Below are 17,234 nucleotides of genomic sequence, written 5' to 3'. Positions count from 1 at the left end.
CACTGCCCTCAGCGCAGGCCCTCCGATATAACCTCGACTTCATCTCGCAGCAGAAATGATAGTCTCACCATAAATGAAACATATTTTGTTTTTTCCGAGGTCGTCTTGTCTCTGCCCTCTGCTCCGTCTTTATGCAAAGCACACTGATGAAGCAGCCACTTATCATCAAGTGGCTGTACATGAAGGTTTCATGCTATCAGCTAATATATGCATTATTAATCCAGCCGAGCTACCGCGCTGTCTTTATGCATACCTATTAGCAGGCAAAGATTTTAATTCCCATCCGCACCTTCATCCCTCATCAGGTAAAAGAGAAGTTCACAGCAGCGTTGTCAGTACACTGTGCTAAAACTTTTATTGCGGTGTACTGTATGGAAAGTATTGCACCGATCTTCACACAGACATGTCCAGTCAAATTCAGCTAAATATAATTTATAATTGGTATGCACAAATTTCACACTTAAGCAGATACAAACTATATAGTCAACACCAGATAAAAAATACTTCCATAGCCAGAAGAAATTCAGTTTATAGGTTGTAGAGAAGACTCTACTATCATTCATAGCCAGTATTTATGGTTACATGTGTTTTCATCAATGTAACAGAAAGTGACAAGCTTGCTTGATGTCATCTTTAATATCAGCCATCTCCAAACATGTACGAGAAACGAAAGCCTCTCGGTGGCTGGAGTGTGAGGTATCTGTAGGCAGGTGACAGGAAAAGGTGTGTGTGTTAAGGTGTGGACCTGCTCCTGAACTTATGATATCCATCTTCATCAAATGAAAAAAACTAAACTAAATATATAATTAACAGATAAATTGATGGTTATTCACACACATGAACTATATGACCATAAAAATAAGAAAGATGGTTACTTGTTCATTGTGGTGGAGTGTTTGCAGGTTGACTTTTTATAGTATCAGTCTGCAAATGAGCAGTATGCCACTGAGGACGGTTTGCAGTAATGCAAACGATGTGATTTGTACTGTAGATTTATTCCATGCTAATGAGTTCAAACATGATAAACCATGGGTGTACATTGTCATGTAAGCTAAGATTGTGTTAAAGCTGTCACAAACAGAAAAGGCTGATTTTCTTTTTGTTATTATCAGTGATAGTATCAGATAATCTAAAAGATGTATATCAAAGTGTCGCATCAGTATTTTGGAAAGTGATGTACAAAACGGATGTTACATTGACAAAAATCAAGTTGTTCTACATGAAGGCTGTAATTGTCTCAGCTAGGTTTGCTGCCCCATATTACAGCCTGTAAGCAAATCCAAATAATATTTATTCTTGAAGCTGTTTTAGCCTAGACAGGGCATCATCCTTGTAGTAGTTTTGCCTACATACATCAATAATCCCTCACGACAGAGACAAGAAGGGAAGAACGAGGGAGGGGCAGCGAGGGGATTGTTGAGCTGTTGGCATTGTGTTGAAGCAGAGGGGAGTGGGGAGGAGGAGGTATCTGACAGCGGGGGAAAGCCGAAACCCCTGGGGGAGGTTTGTGTCAGCCACATGCGCCGGCTGGTCCTCGCTGAGCCTGGCCTTTTGTTATGCTGATTTACTGGGCTTTTTGTCCAAGACAGATTGTGTGTGTGTGTGTGTGTGTGTGAGTGAAGAGAAGAAGAAAGAGAGAAAGACTTAGCGTATTTTACAACGTATCGAAACCTATATGCGGAGTATATCAATAATCAAATGTTCAGGGGATAGAGAAAACCTTAAAATATACTGCAGCTATACAATACTTCCTCAATAAATAAAACCCATTCATGCAACTGAAAATGTTCAACTGAGTGAGAAAGTGCTTGATCCAGATAGATTTGGCTTAAGACATTCACAAATGAGATGAGGAAGTTAGAAGCACAGCTCTATATTTTGGACCCATTATTGTGTCTTAATCTGAGGACATTCTTTTGTTGCACCCATTGTAACTTTGATAATAGAGAAAAGTGCAATCACTTATTGAAAACATCTAAATAGACACTGATATTTGATTCAGTCAAGCATAATTTATTGTGGTTGTTTTAAAAAATAAAAGTATTTTATTGGATTAATTGTTTGCCCTTTAAAATGTCAGTAAATATTGGGAACAGCACATCAGTTTTCTAGACCCTAATGTCACATCTACAAATGTGTTGTTTTCTCTAAGCAGCCAACCAAAAGATATTCAGTTTAAAATGATATAAACAGAGAAAAGCATGAATTTCAGTGAAGAACCTGGAAACAGAGAAGTCTAGAGGTTTTGCTTTAAAAATGGCTCAATGGATGATCAAAATAGCTGCCAATTAATTTTCTGTTGATCAAGTAATCAATTAATTGTGTAATTGGTTCAGTTCTAGGAAGAAGTGGTGAAAGGAATGAGCTGCAACTGACACAGAGGGAAGAAGAATGAGAAGGATGAAGAGGTACAGAATGAAGCAAGAAAAAGACAGGAATAAAAAAACAGATAAGAGAGAAACTGATAGTGGCGCCCATCAGGATGAGAAGGGAACCCAATCAAGGGTATAGTCGAGTGAGATAAGTGTATCACAGAGAAAGAGAGAGAGGATGACAGAAGGTGTCCCTCTCCCCAGCGTCCAGCCCCCGGCTCTGACGTCATAGGCTGAGAGACACAAAACAAGCTGCTCTCAGCTGAGCTCCTCACTCGCTTTCCACTCACACACATACCCTCCAACGCACATTCGCTCCTGCCCTCAGACATGCTGTAACACTTGCTTCAACACCCGCTCAGCCCTGAGATGCTACACACGGGCGTGCAATCATCTCCACGCCAAAACACTGCGCTGTAGCAACAGGAGAACCACTTGGTCTCTCTCACCTCTGGACTGAATCATGATCTTGTGAGCGATGCCTTTTTCAGTGTGAAGCTGCCGACCGGAGCCCGCTGTGGGAAAAGGAGCGCTCCCAACTCTCGACCCTGACCCCGTCCCAAAAAGCAGCAGATGTGACAGAAGAGGAGAGGCAGAGAGAGAAACACCATCTCCCCCACCCCTCCTTCCTTCATCTGAGAGAACAATACCCAGCCTCCAGTCTGAGAGGGTCGGCTTTTGTCCCCGTGCCAGTGCACCCGCTTAAGAGCGAAGAGCAGACAGACACGCTGACACATTGACCTGCTGCTGTGAGTGGAAAACGCAGTGAAAAACAGTCACTGTGCTTTCTGCACTTTGATTCAGTACTTGGACAGCTTCTGAGCAACAGCTGGTGTGTGTGTGTGTCCTTTCATGAGTGCGTAAAGAGACTCTGTCTGGTGAGGAAGCTGAATTTGGCTTGGGGACCAAGAACCACAGATGCAGCCCTCGTGTTCGCTCCAGCTGGGCCCCCGCGGCCCCTCTCCATCCCTGGGATCACAGGGCAGCACGGCCAGCCTCAAGCAGCTGGAGGAGAAGCAGCTCTTTGAGAAGTTTTGGAAGGGGACTTTCAAGGCTGTGGCCACACCAAGACCAGAAAGCGTGATTGTGGCCAGCATCACCGCCCGCAGGAGGGTGACTGAGTGAGTTCCCTGCTTTGTAATTGCAATCAAAGAACAAACACATCTTATGTATGTTTTGTCCCCAGTTGGAAATATATGTGCTATCCAGCTGCCGTGTTGAATGTTGTCAAAAACTGCCGAGCTTTTTTTCTTGACCAAGAATCTCAGCTGACACAAAACATCACAAGTGGAGTGATGGCTGAGAAGGACATTGTCCAACAGTATTCCAGGTTCTGATGCCACATAGATATCACTGTGGTGTGCTCATGCTAAGGCATTAGTATTCAGGACACTGAATTTCCAGAGCTTCTTGGATTTAACATAACTTGTTCTTTGGGAAATTCAGATTTGGTGTTTGATTTTTTCTGCCAATTCTCTCACGATAATAAGAGCAACTTGACAAAATCTCCAAAAAGTCAGTCTTTTGGCAATTTGCAGGTCAAAAGACCTCTGATTGTGTAGCTGAAAACTGGAATAAATTTGGTTGAAAATAATTTTTGATGTATTGAAAGCCATTGTTTTAGCAGCATATCGGTGACTAATCTCACTGATTAGTTTGAAAAGTGTTAAATGCAGTTGAAACAGCAGATAAATGTGAACTAGATTTCTGCTTTCATTTTATTCCGGTTTGACCTTGATGTCTCGACATCTTTTGACCCACAAATCAGCAAATCAGTGTGTACTGGAGGTAAATACCCTAGTGGTCAATCATCCAGTACACATCTGTATGATTGCTGTCCACTCATGTATGTAGGCAGCCGAACACATGGAACATACAGCCAACCAGCTGGCACGATCAGTGTGTTGTTCACTTAATTGTCCCCTTTAAAGGCTATGCGACAGCATCTTTGTGCCTCTAATGTCAGACTTGTCCTCTCTTTCCCCTGTGACATGGCTTTGTGCCAGCATCTGTGCTGAAAGAGCAACATGTCACATGTCAGAGAGGAGGGGGAGGAGGAGGAGGAGGAGGAGGAGGAGGAGGAGGAAGAAGTCGTCTGTTGCCCTTTCTCCTCCTCACCCCTCTTCCCTCCTTTTTATTTCAGTCTTGCTCCTGTCTGCCCAATCAACCATCGTCTCCTGGCTTTGACAAGTTTATTCATTTGATCGTGCGTACTGTAACAGAGCACGTAAGAGGTGTTCACACAGGTAGATTTAAGTGACCATGCACTGAAAAAAAAGATTTGTTGGATTTACTTCATTGTAATGTGTACATCGGTCCCACACAATGATAAAGTGTAAAACCAACATAATTTTCTTTAGGGGTTAACTTGTTTGAATTATGTTAACAGAGGAAATATGAATGAATTGCGTTGCATATACTAGCATAATTTGTGTAAATCCAAAGACCCTGTGAGTCCTTTTTTTCAGTGTGCTTTACAGCATGCCCATTTGCACATATGCACTTGCACATCAAAAAACGTAACTTGCATGGGTGACCTTTGAACAGTTTTGACACCCACTATCAACTTTCTCTAATGTGAAATTAGCTATGTTAATGACGATTAGAATGGCCCATTTCATCCTACACAGACACAGGCAGCAGAAAGAGACACTGAACCAGATAATGTGTCTTTAATGGCTTCTATTACAGCAAGACCATAATGCGCCACATGGCCTGGTTATAAAGACTGTATTGGATTGTAGGATATAGCAAAAAAAAAAAATCACAAGAATATGACCAAATATGCCTTTATTTCAATGTGCCTCAGCTCAGTGATTTAATCAAATGACTGCAGCAACTATTTTCCTGTCAATCAACCATTGCATGGCACAGACGACAGATTTGAATCTATTTGGGGAAACTGGCAAAAAAATTAGAAACTAAACAAATGGACCCACAAAAAGGAGATGTGATGCATCTCGCTGCCATGAACTGAGCAGCCTTTTTTTAAATAGTTCTGAGAGGAGACTCAGACTCAGGGCCCAGATGTCTCTTAAGCTTTTGCTTCTCCTGGCAGGAAGCTCTCCTCAAGCGGCTCTGCCCTTCCACAGGTACCGTTCGGGTGTCAGTGACGATGATGATGGCAGCATGGAAGGGGCAGGCGAGAGTGAATGTCCCCAGAGAGCAGACATACTGTTGCTAATTCGGCCGCAGCGTCCCTGTTGTCCTCTCTGACTCCACCTCTGTGTGTGTTTACAAGAGACAGACATACAGAGGGGCTTCTGGGTGACACAGATTGTAAATAATGAGTAAAACACAACAAACAACACAACACCCAGAGAACGTGGATGCTGGAGGAGGCTCAGGCATCCTCACTCCCTCCGTGGTGCTCTGTTGATTTTGCCCGAGCAGTGTGTGACTAGGGAACGCTTAGACCATCAGAATGCATGGCCTTAGGCTTGCTCCTCTGCCTCTTTCTTTCCAAGATGAAACATCATTATTCAGTGTGGATAACTGTGCAGTGATGAACAATTGCAGCGAACGCAAGGGGGCATTATGTACAACAAGCAGAGAGGGAAATAAGAGAGGGAGAGCCGCAGGGAGTTGTTTGATGTTCAATCAGCACCGGCCTTTTTTCTGTTTCCACCGCCGTCCTCGCATTTCCTTTCTCTCCTCCTCTTTCTCTCTGTTTTTTTTTTCCTGAAATAAAAATGCTTTAGGGGCATGAGAGCCACAGAGGAGTAATTAGAGTTTGCTGTTCTCCCTCTGTCCTCCCTGTCTCCTCCTCTTCAGGTCAGCCACACAATGGCAGGGAGGAGTTCACTGGCTCTGTGCAGTGGGGTGGGGCTTCACTCAAAGCCATTATGTTTTGTTCATGGGGGGCTTCTTATTTAAAATGCTGTCTGGGCTAAGTTTGGATTGGGTAGTGAGTGAGCGCCTATTTGTGTGCATTCGTGTACATCTGTACTGGAGATGTTTTCCAGCAACTGCAAGGGTCTGAAATGAGGGTGTTAGTTTGCATGAGGGTGTGTGTGGCTGCCATGTTAGTGGGGTCTTGTCCAACTCTGTGGCAGATGGCAGGCTTGAGAGAGTGCAGTGCAAGGGAGGGGTGTGTGTGTGTGTGTGTGTGTGTGTGTGTGTGTGTGTGTGGTAGGGGGTTTCAGGCCTCAGCAGATGCTGGTTTAATGAGGAAGAGAAGGAAGGGGTTTGGAGGCGCTTGTACGCTGACAGCACCGGTGGGGATATACAAGCGGTGGGGCAAAATAACAGGAACACCTTAGAATAGAATTGAAATCCAGCCTGAACAATTACCATAAAGTCAAATCAACACATCTATTAAATGGTCTCATCAAAAATTAATCAGTACAAGAATACTTACTGCAGAGCTGTTGTACTGAATTATATTCAAGGATAATTCAGATTTATTACAGCTCGTATGTTTATATCAAATATTAAGCTTATACTCCAGTGTTTCATAGCTAAAATCTAGGCCCACTGCTACAAATAGTATGACAGGGGAAGAGCTGAGCTCAGAAGATCAGACAGACTGTGAACATGTAAATAAAGCTGCCTATAATCTAAGACATGTCATTTTGAGGTAAAACTGAAAAGTGAGTGCACATGACAGAATCGACTTTAAACCCAACTATGAACGACTGCATTAGGAAATATCTGGTTTAATAAAACAGCAAAGAAAGTTTTTATGTTCATATGCCTGTGCACACAAAAAAGTAATATATGAAATTATCTATGAATCATGAGGTGCAAGTCTATAACAAACATCCAGCCACAAACCCTAAAAGTCTGTTGCTCGTACCTGTGGTGGGTAGAAGCCAAAAACTATAGTGCTGAGAAAACTGACAAAACTATCTGCAACTTAAATCAGTTTACTTTTGGTTTCTGGGTCAAGTTTGGATGGATTCAGAAACTGTGGCACCATGTGTTCACAAGTGCAACAACAAAGCATTTTGAATGTGCTACCACGCTGATTTGCACCTTTGATTGGCTTCTTCTCCGTAGGAATAGCAGCCAAGACTCGGGGGCTTTTTAGCATTTACCGCTGTGTAACTCTGTAGCCCCTCAAACTGAATCTTTGATGCTGATGCTGTTATTGGGGTGTTTATAAGGATTCTGATTCTGATAATGTTATCTCCCCCAGTTAGACTTTATTTGTTATTTCTATTTATTTCTTTTAAGATTTGGGGCTAAGAACATAATTTCAAAACAAAACACCAGTCAGATATTTATAGCTGAAACATCAACTTGTTTGTCTTTACAAAATCATTCTGTAATTGGTGATAGATGGACAGTAATGGTAATTATATTATTGCTCATAGACAGTTAGAGTAGGGTACTTCGTGTTTCATCTTTGTTTGACTACTGTGGGAGTTTTTTTTTTTTTTACAAACTTGTGTGATTGTTTGTTGGTTCTTGCCCCATCTGAAATAATTTTTATCAAAGTTGTATTGTATGTAATTGTAATGCTATGTGTGTTTGTGTCTCTAGCCTCTGTGTGGGGTTGCAGTGAAAAGTGTTTGTCTTGGGTTTAAATTCCTGTTGTGGCTGCAAAACAGTATGATGAAACAAACTGTGTGATCACATGTACATAAATACAGGCATAAAAATGATAAGACTGATAATAAATGTTAATGGTAGATTTTACGGTGCATGGAGCTTCAAAAACATGAAGGAATAGCAGGCAGAGCTCCTGCTTGGACGATGCATCGCTCTCGCTCTCTCTTTCTCTCTCTGCTAGAACGATAAACGCGATTTAGTGACGGACGAGGGGTTTGTCTGCTGTTATACATCTCCCTGTCTGTGCTCCTGCTCTATTCATTCCTCAGTATCTCTACCCGATGTTTCCCTCCCCATCACATCAGTACCTCACTCCTTCCTTCTCTCACTATCTTTTCAATGTGTGTTAACTCGCCCTCTCTGCTTCTGTGTCATATTACTCAGAGCGCACAGGATGAGCCTGACAAGACAGTAGGAGATGATGCCTATTCCCCAGACAGGAATCGGACTTATCACTGAAATGGATTCACATTTGATATTGATTCCCACATAGCCAGTCCATTTGAATCAAACCAGCGGCTGTTGCTTAACACTTGATGCACCGGTTCACTGGATGCGTTATGTACAGTATGTCACAAGAATAAGAGCTGCAGCAGAGATGCTAATTGGTGGGCTGGATTTATTTTTGATATTGATTTCTGCACAGCTAATCCATGACCCTCATGCCCCATAGATGGGGACACTGTCTTCCTAGAAGAGACCACTCATTTATTCAGGGGTTTCCTTCAATTTGTCATGTACATGGTACAAACACGCAGCCAGTGTTACTGGCTGACCTGTAAGATGTTCTCTTTTCTTGCGTTATGTTAGAAGATAGCTGGCACATTCTGTACCTACTGAAGTCTGTGATTTGTTGAGGGAAACCATGCTACTGAATGTGTGCTTCTATTTTCTCGTGTTTAGATTATTTTGGCAGCAATCCTCAATGAAACACATAAGATTCTTATTTTGTTGTTTGAGCGAAGGTCTCTCATGCAAGCATGAACTTTTCAATAACTTAAGCAGGTTGTTTATAGCTGGAATTTCAAGCATTTTGATCTTATTCAGTGGCGTTTGAAAAGGTTTCATAAGATGTGTAGAAGATCCTCAATTTCCACTGAAATCCACCAAATCATTCATTTCAGAGAATTTCAAAGCTTTTGAAATATTAACCTAAAATGATGTACTCTCTCGAGTCTGATGCATTTAGACCTTTTGCACCAAAGAAGATATTTTTGTCTGGAGTTTAAGTTTGAAAAAAAGGGGGTGGGGGTGTTCTTAGAATTATACTATTACGTGTTGACAACATCATACTCCTTCCTTTTGAATGCAAAGAGTAACAGTAGCGTTCTACAGTTTTACATTATGGGTGGTTTGTATCCTTAATGTTGCTAGATGTGTGAGTCTGCTCACAGCAGCATGAAAAAACAACAGTGTAGCTGGTAAGGCTGATAGCCAAAAGGAAAATACATATGTATTAAGTATGTCTAAGGGCAAACATTAAAATGTTTGCTAATACATCAGTTCCTGTCTACCGGCGCCGACCCTGGATTGTTTGATTGACCTGATTTTGCTTCTCGGACTTTGTATTATTTTTGGTTGTTCCTAGTAAAAATATCTTCTGTTATATCGCTCGTCTGGTCGTATAATTGAGTCCACCACACAACACCGTTTGTCGTCCTTACACGGCAAACCTGACAAGGGGGTACAAACTAGAGCATGGGCCAGGCCATATTTTTCTGACCAAAAACCTGATCTGCATCTGAGAGTGTGGCACCTGACCTGGACCTGACAAGTTTATAGTATAAAATGTCCAGGTGAGCAGCCACCTAGCCTAAAGTTTGACCCAAGTATCCAACCCTGACCCGGACCCAAACGTAATTTCTAAATTTTTGTGCGAACCTGGCCAAAACTCTTGGGTATTGATGGGTTTGGGTATCCACACTCTAGTACCAACTGGGGCTACAGTAAATGCAGTCTAACCCTCCCACCCCCAACAAAAAAACATTGATCATGATTGATGAACGAACAATATCCTCATTCACAATCTACTGTACCTGCATCTGTTAGAGGGGGGGCATTGATGGATGTCAGTACTACGTCAGTGTGAATGTGTTCAGCACCATCCTGTCACTGCAGCAATGGTGGAATTACTGTAACTGATGCTCACATATGGACCATGGTGCAGGTGACCTGCAGAGCCCAGCTGGTCAGATTGCTTCTAAAATTCCAATCAGCAATGCTGCGACCATCCATGCCTCTTTTTACCTGGATGGTTCTATTAAGACCCTTCGAAATAATGCTGCACTATAGACTAGAGAGTTTAAAAATGTAAAATTTACTGTGCTGTGATCTTATATTTTTTTCTAACCTATATGTGTGATTTAGTAGAAGATCTTGTGAAAAGATTTGTTCACTTTATCAACAGGCCCAAAAAAACTGACAAGCAGAACAGCAGCACTGTTAAAGTAGAATAAGAAGGCCATTTACTGGCCCGCAGCACACAATGACCATAATATATCAGCGGGGAGTTTGAGGGCGTTATTGATAAATGCCAATGACTCAACAGTTACGTCAAAATGTGATATTTCAAAGTTCACTTTGACATTTCCTAATTTCCCTCTCATCTAAAGCTTAGGCTGGCACTGTGAGAAATGAATTTTAGCTTTGAAGACACCCCTATTGCATCTAGGAGATGATATGCTGCACTCAAGTGACAGAGGTGTAAGCCTTATTGGCAACGGTGGTTGTGCCTGAAAGCAGCAGAGTCTTTGGTATTTGAATCAAGGCATTCTCCCTTGTTTTGTTCTCATACACAGACTTGATGAAAATGTGTGGTTATGTGGATGCTGTGAGGATGGAGCTGCTCTGATTTCTTAAGTACACACACATATACATTACACACATTACTGTTACTGTATTCAGAGCTGAGCATCAAAACCCCAAAAGGCATCGACATACGAGCAATCAGCAAATGAACTCCTACAAATTTGCGTGCAATTGTTGCAGGCAGCTTGGAGACAATATAAAGAGGCTGTAACGTACAAAAAAACATGGCTGGAAATGACAGAGATTCCACTATACTGACATTAAGCTGGATGCCCCTGTATTCTTTTTACACAAATATTAGAGGCTTAACGTTTAACGTGTATAATCATGTAAACAACACAAATGCTGGAAATACAAATGTACAAATGTTGATTTCAAATCAGCAATGGTGGAGGAACAGTCCACCAGGTCAAGCAAGTCACAAGTTGAGTCATACAAAATTTTGATGGTCTGATAATGTAATGGGAATATCACATATTTACGTTAAAAGTTCAAAAACCTCCTTTAATTATTAATTGTGCATTGATATGCTATAAACTTAGTTTGTAAATAAAAAAGGCATGCTTTCATGGGCATCAGAAACATTCTGCTTGTCGCCATGTTTGTGAGCATTGCACCAGAAAACACCCAGTTGTGTTTCAAAAGCAAAATGTAACTTCTCAGTGTCTAGAAAAATGCAAATATTTAATTAAGAAAGTGAAGTAATTTTGAGTCGTCTGTCTCAAGTCTAAGTCAAGTCTCAAGTCCTGTATAGCAAGTCAAAGTCAAGTCGAGTCTTTAGCCAGTGTTGGTCAAGCAAGTCTCAAGTTACTTGCACTAATGCTTACATGTTGAGACCACAAGAGACCACTAAAAAAAAAAAAAGCAAGCAAGCAAAGTTTATTTATATAGCACCTTTCTAAACCTGCGTTACAAGGTGCTTTCCAGTAAAACATAAACAAATAATAATAATAATAAAGATACCTAAGACCAGATAAAACACATCAATACAGTAAAATAACAAGAAAAAATACATAGTCAAAACAAATACATCAATCAATAAAATTGTCAAAGGCCCGTGAATACAAATGCGTTTTAAGAAGTGATTTAAAAACAGACAGGTTCGGAGCTGATCTAATCTCCCATGGCAGACCATTCCACAGTATAGGAGCCCGAACTGAAAAAGCTCGGTCTCCCCAATGTTTCCGTCTGGACTTCGGCACCTCCAGGAACAACCGGTTCGAAGACCTAAGTGTCCTTTCTGGAGTATAAAAGCGCACAAGCTCAGAAATATATGAAGGTGCCAGACCATGTACAGCCTTATAAACAAACATCAACAGTTTAAAATCAATCCAAAAACGAACAGGAAGCCAATGTAAAGCCAAAAAACAATTATACCAACACATTTCTGTCAATAATTTACACATTCAGCCATGCATTACATTTTACCACTTATCACAAGCTTCAAATACTAATGTAATGTGTTGTACATTTTAATTTTACTGCAGTAAAAAGTAAAAGGTGCCACAGAAAACACAGAGAAGGTAAATACTCAGAGTATCAGTGCTTCTAAATTGCCCTAAATTCATTTAGTCTGAGCAGTGACAATGACAATAAGACACATTTTATTAAAGCTGTGTGCAAAGATATAGATGTTCAATCAGCGACAGTGAAACATCAGGCAGGAATGTAATCTGCCAGGCTGTAAAGAGAAATTTTCTGCTCCAGTGGCAGAGAATGAGGAAATGATTTTGTTTGAGCCTGAGTTTTTATGCCTGAATTAGTTTAATTCCATAACCAGGATAGAAAAAAACTATTTGCCCTGTCAGTTACCCTGAAAGTTATCCTCTTTTTTGTTAGAATTTGAACAGTACACAAATCTAGACTCGACTAAAGCAGTATTGATCGCTTCTGAGTCTGATTGCACTTTAAGTTGAAATTGAGTGCACTGACATTTAAAAGGAGTCATGGCATTTAAGTCTGTTAAGATTGTAAATTGCGTTGGTTGTTCACAAGATGTTTGTTTGTGTGTGTGTGTGTGTGTGTGTGTGGAGGTCCTTGTCATTTTGTCAGTTTGCTGAGTGCAGACTGCAAGAGTAAATACAACAGATGGAGAGCTAAAGGCGGGGAATCATCATCAATGTGTAAAATTGCTCTGAAGTGTAAAGCTCTTGTTTTCTCTAATGAAAACTTAAATATTGTCTCAGGGCTTTGGTTAATACAGACTCATATAGGTTCTGTGTTTTGTACAGAAACTGTCAAGAACTACTAGCTTGAATTCTTTCAAACCCTTTTACGAGTTTTTTTTTAATGTTTGTGAGATTTGGCATTGTGGCTGCTCGTTTTTTGGCAGGTTTTGAGTAACACATACAGACAGATGTTGCTTCATATAGTTCTATGAGCTTTCAACTTTCTTTCTTGTGGCTTCTCCATATAGCTAAAATTTGTACAGAGGCTGTAATGTACTTTTTTATACAGAAGAACCAATACACAACAAGGGTAAAGCTGACTCAGGTGAATAGGCTAAAAAAAGACAAAGGACACAATCGTGTTTTAGTTTATTTTATTGTCTTAAACAAAATGTCTACAAGGTTGTGTGAAAAACATGTGCTGATACTTACTAAACCTGTCACAAATTACCATCAGGTGTGGAAAATATTGCGGCACTGCAATTTTTTATTTATTTGGTTTTATTTTAGCAGTGTATTTGTCAACACTGATGAAGTCAGTAAGCAGAGCCACATCAGTGTTTATTGGAATATGCCTCTGCTGTTGCACCCGTGTGGACCGAGAGGAAGTCTAGAAGACAGAAGTTTACAGCAACCAAACTTTAATCAATATACACATTTTGGGACTTCAGTCACATTGTCTCCTGCCAGTCAAATCATCTTTTATTTCATTCAGTAACTGAAGGCTGATTTGACCTGAAAGCCTGTAAAAGTCCCTCACATTCGTCTCTGGTGAGTGATATGATTCACTAACACCCTCTCCTTCCTCAAACATGTTCCTAACTCTGACAAGATCTGAAATGACTAACAGCTGCCACACTGACAGCAGTGCTGCAAATTTTACACCTGCTTTCTCCTGAAGTTAAATTTCAGCAGCGGTTCACTCTGTTGCAGCCGTGTTACATCAGGCGCTGAGAGTATTTGTTTAAAATTCCTTTCTCCTCTCCCTGATTTTTGTGTCCCTATTTGCAAACACCTTAAAATACATATTGCATGAGACCCAACATGCAAATTCCTGCAGTGCCGCATTTCTTTCTGTTTCTCTGATGCGAAACCCCAGTGTGACTCCTTAGGAAATATGAACACATGCAGTTGTACTGCTTAGCACCAGAATATTAGCGGTAAAGTTGTAGTAAATATCCCCCATAGTGTGAATTGTTAATAGTCTCTCCAACAACATGTGCCTTCATCTAATTGGCTTCTGTATTTTGTAGAAGAAATGTAATGAAAGAGAGAAAGTAAAGAGAATGAGAATGTAAAGAAGAAATAATGATTTTCAATAAAGAGATGCCATGGAAATAATTGTAACAGGACTTCAATGCATGACTAAAAACTGTATGACAATGAAGACAGAAAAAGAACGAAGGGGTGAATGGAAAAAGAAGGAAAGTAAGACGGGAGGCTGAGTGACATTTTGAGATTTCAGGAGACTTGAGCTGCCAAGGTTATTACATTTTACTGAAAATCATATTCCAGCCTGTGAATAGAAATTTTTTCTTGAGCCTTGGCCAGAGGGAACTGAATTATATTAGGCACATAATGTACAGCATAGAATAAACTCATAATAGATGATGAGCGAGAAGGTGAAACACTTCTATGTGCTCTTGTTGCTCTTCATGAAATGGATTAGTAAATTGTACAGACAATAAGAGATGATCTATTCCCTTGAATGATTCATTACTACTGAGTGTGGTGGCCAAGAGAGGGACGGCTAGCTCATCATGACCTGTTAGATCTTCACAAATCGGGGATGTCCCTGGATGTGAAGCCAATATGAGCCAAGTCTCTGCTTTAACTGCTAATCATCTGGCCTGCAGCAAAGAGGCAAAAACACATGTGAATTGTATCCAAGCAAGGGCGGACTTGCCAGATGTGTTCTTTTTAGACATTAGTAAGTAATTCCAAGTAGTGCCTTGGTCAGGCCAGGAAGTGCTTGCGAAAAAGGTGATGCTAAAAGCTTAGTGATGTAGGGACTGCTTACAGGGATAGTTGGTAAATTATTATAGCCGGTTTGATACCTACTAACAAATTGTCCAGCCTGAACCATGCTAACACTAGTCAGTCACAATAGTGTAGCTTTCCAAGCTTGCTGGCTTGTTAACTGTCTGCAAGAAAACTATTTTGGTCTATATCTGGACACTCTGAGGGACTTGCATATAGGCTATTAACATTACCATAACAGTAGTATGTGGTGTGTGCTCTGCTAATGCAACCAATCTTGCTGTGCATTTGTAAGGCATAGGCAAGAATGTATTACTGAAACCTGGATTTGGTGCCGCCACTCATGTCCTTCAACCAGTTTTCACCAGCAGTCACTGCTAGTACAGTAAGAAAAATCTTCATGCAGCCCCAAAAGCATTCTGTTCCATAAACCACAATGATAAAAGAGATGTCTGTAAAACTGTTTACAGGACACCTTGAACTATAAACAGGTCAAGTATCACTCTTTTTATTATTAATTTTTATTCCATGGAGGTTTGTAAAAGTTTTTCAAAGCCTAGAAAGTAGAGTTTTACTTTTGTGACATTATCACAATGTAAAATTTATGGGCCGAGCAGGAGCATGTGGGTGGTAGCACCAGGTTAAACACTAATGTGCATGTGCACTGGGATACACGATGCAGAAGCAAACCTGGAAGAGAATGTTTCTGGGCAGGAGAGCAACTTTCATTCACATGACTGGATGCCCTGTTTCAATCTGGAATCCAGGTTTTTGTTAATACATCCATAGGTGTAGGTTGTCTGTCCTTAAGTAACTATCATATGATTGAATTGCTTTCTTTCCTGTGATGTAATAAGCTGATGTGTAATATTAAGCAATGTTCCTCATAACAGTTCATCAAAGTTTAGAATTTTCTTATCATTAAAATTTTATATTGCAATGAGTGTATATATTGCTTATATCATGCAGCCCTCTCTGTGGATAAGTCCACACAGTTAATTGGAGACATGTATGTACATCAACTCCTAACTATCTGAAAACCATGGCCTTTTAGTGCATCACTTCATACTGTGGGAGAATAAATATATAAACAAACACTGTGCAACACAACTAACAATCTGTAATCTATCTAGCTGTTCCTGTTTTAGATTGTCCAGCTTCTATTCCCTCAAAGATCATAGTCAAGACACCTTGCTGTTGGTAAATGGCACAAATCTGTGTACCAGAGTTCACTACATTTGAAATTTATGCTACAGACTTGCTCAGATTGCTTTGAATTTGTTCAGATTTACATACAACCAAACCTGCTGAGTGCGACATTTCCATTCAATTGAAATGATTTGCTGGAAATGTTTGTTTTAAATTTTCAGTATAGCCAAAGCCTATGAGACTGACACTGGATAGGCCTGGAGTACATCCTTTCACATCTTGTCTCTACCATTTAGCAAGAGCTTATTTATACCATTGCCACAAACCTTCCTGTGTTTTTGGTGCACTTGTACAGTATGTGTGGATTTGGGAGGCACTGACAGTTTCGCTTGTTTTATCATCTTGTAGGATGTTTTAGTAAAAACCACTTTCAAACTGAGAGACTGTTATTCTAATTATTTTAATACAATTGTTTATTACACCTGTGGTAGTTGTTTGGTTCATACATGTAGCTTTTAACTGCCAGTTGTCAAAAAACAAGACAGCTAAAATGAAGGATAAAAAATGGAGATTAAAGGTTATCCTGAACTGGTCTTTCAATTTCTACCACTCCCAAGTTTATGACTATCAACATACTGTAAGTGATAGATGTAATGTGATAGGTTTTATACACCTGCTGAAAAAGTGATAATCATAATAAGATCAGTGCTGCTTTGGGGGATATACAGTTATTGCCACATCTAACTTGAATGTGCCACGAGGTAGCACAATCACTCATAATGACAGTAGGCTTTAATCCTTCTCAGTCTAAAATTACACCGAGGCAAAGGCCTCATTAAATATGGATACACACCCCAGAGTCAGCATATTGGAAAATTTGAAAAATCCTAAATAATAGGCTAAAGCCATTTCCCCCGGGCTGCAAATGTGATGGCAAAGTCAAGAAAATCCCAGAAGTCTCTTATTTATTATAGTTCCACAAACACACAAAAACACACAAAGGACATTTAGAGACCTAGAGAAATGATATGCTGAAAGATCATCCTGGAAAGGCCTGAAATCAATTGCTGAAACAGCTGAAGGATGAAAAGAAATGGCTGAAGTTCTTTGTTGAAATACCAGAAAAGAAATGGCTGAGGTTTTTTGTTGAATAATCTGAAGGATGAGATACAAGTAGGAAATGTCCTTCCAAGCAATAAAA

At 40.3% G+C, this 17,234-nt stretch overlaps 1 protein-coding gene across 1 annotated transcript in view; it reads left to right on the top strand.

Annotated features, from left to right (window-relative positions):
- Positions 1–2,452: 2,452 nt before the first annotated feature.
- Positions 2,453–17,234, top strand: part of srrm4 (serine/arginine repetitive matrix 4) — a 59,266-nt gene continuing 44,484 nt past the window's right edge. Inside the window, exon 1 of the mRNA XM_020623940.1 lies at positions 2,453–3,493. Within this exon, the coding sequence (XP_020479596.1) occupies positions 3,291–3,493 (203 nt within the window). The 5' untranslated portion in view covers positions 2,453–3,290. The remainder of the gene's footprint in view (positions 3,494–17,234) is intronic.

The sequence above is a fragment of the Monopterus albus genome, unplaced genomic scaffold, assembly GCF_001952655.1.
Source record: "Monopterus albus unplaced genomic scaffold, M_albus_1.0 scaffold317.1, whole genome shotgun sequence".
Lineage (NCBI taxonomy): Eukaryota > Metazoa > Chordata > Actinopteri > Synbranchiformes > Synbranchidae > Monopterus > Monopterus albus.
The sequence above is the reverse complement of the archived record's forward strand: the minus strand, read 5'-3'. Positions and strand labels throughout refer to the sequence as shown.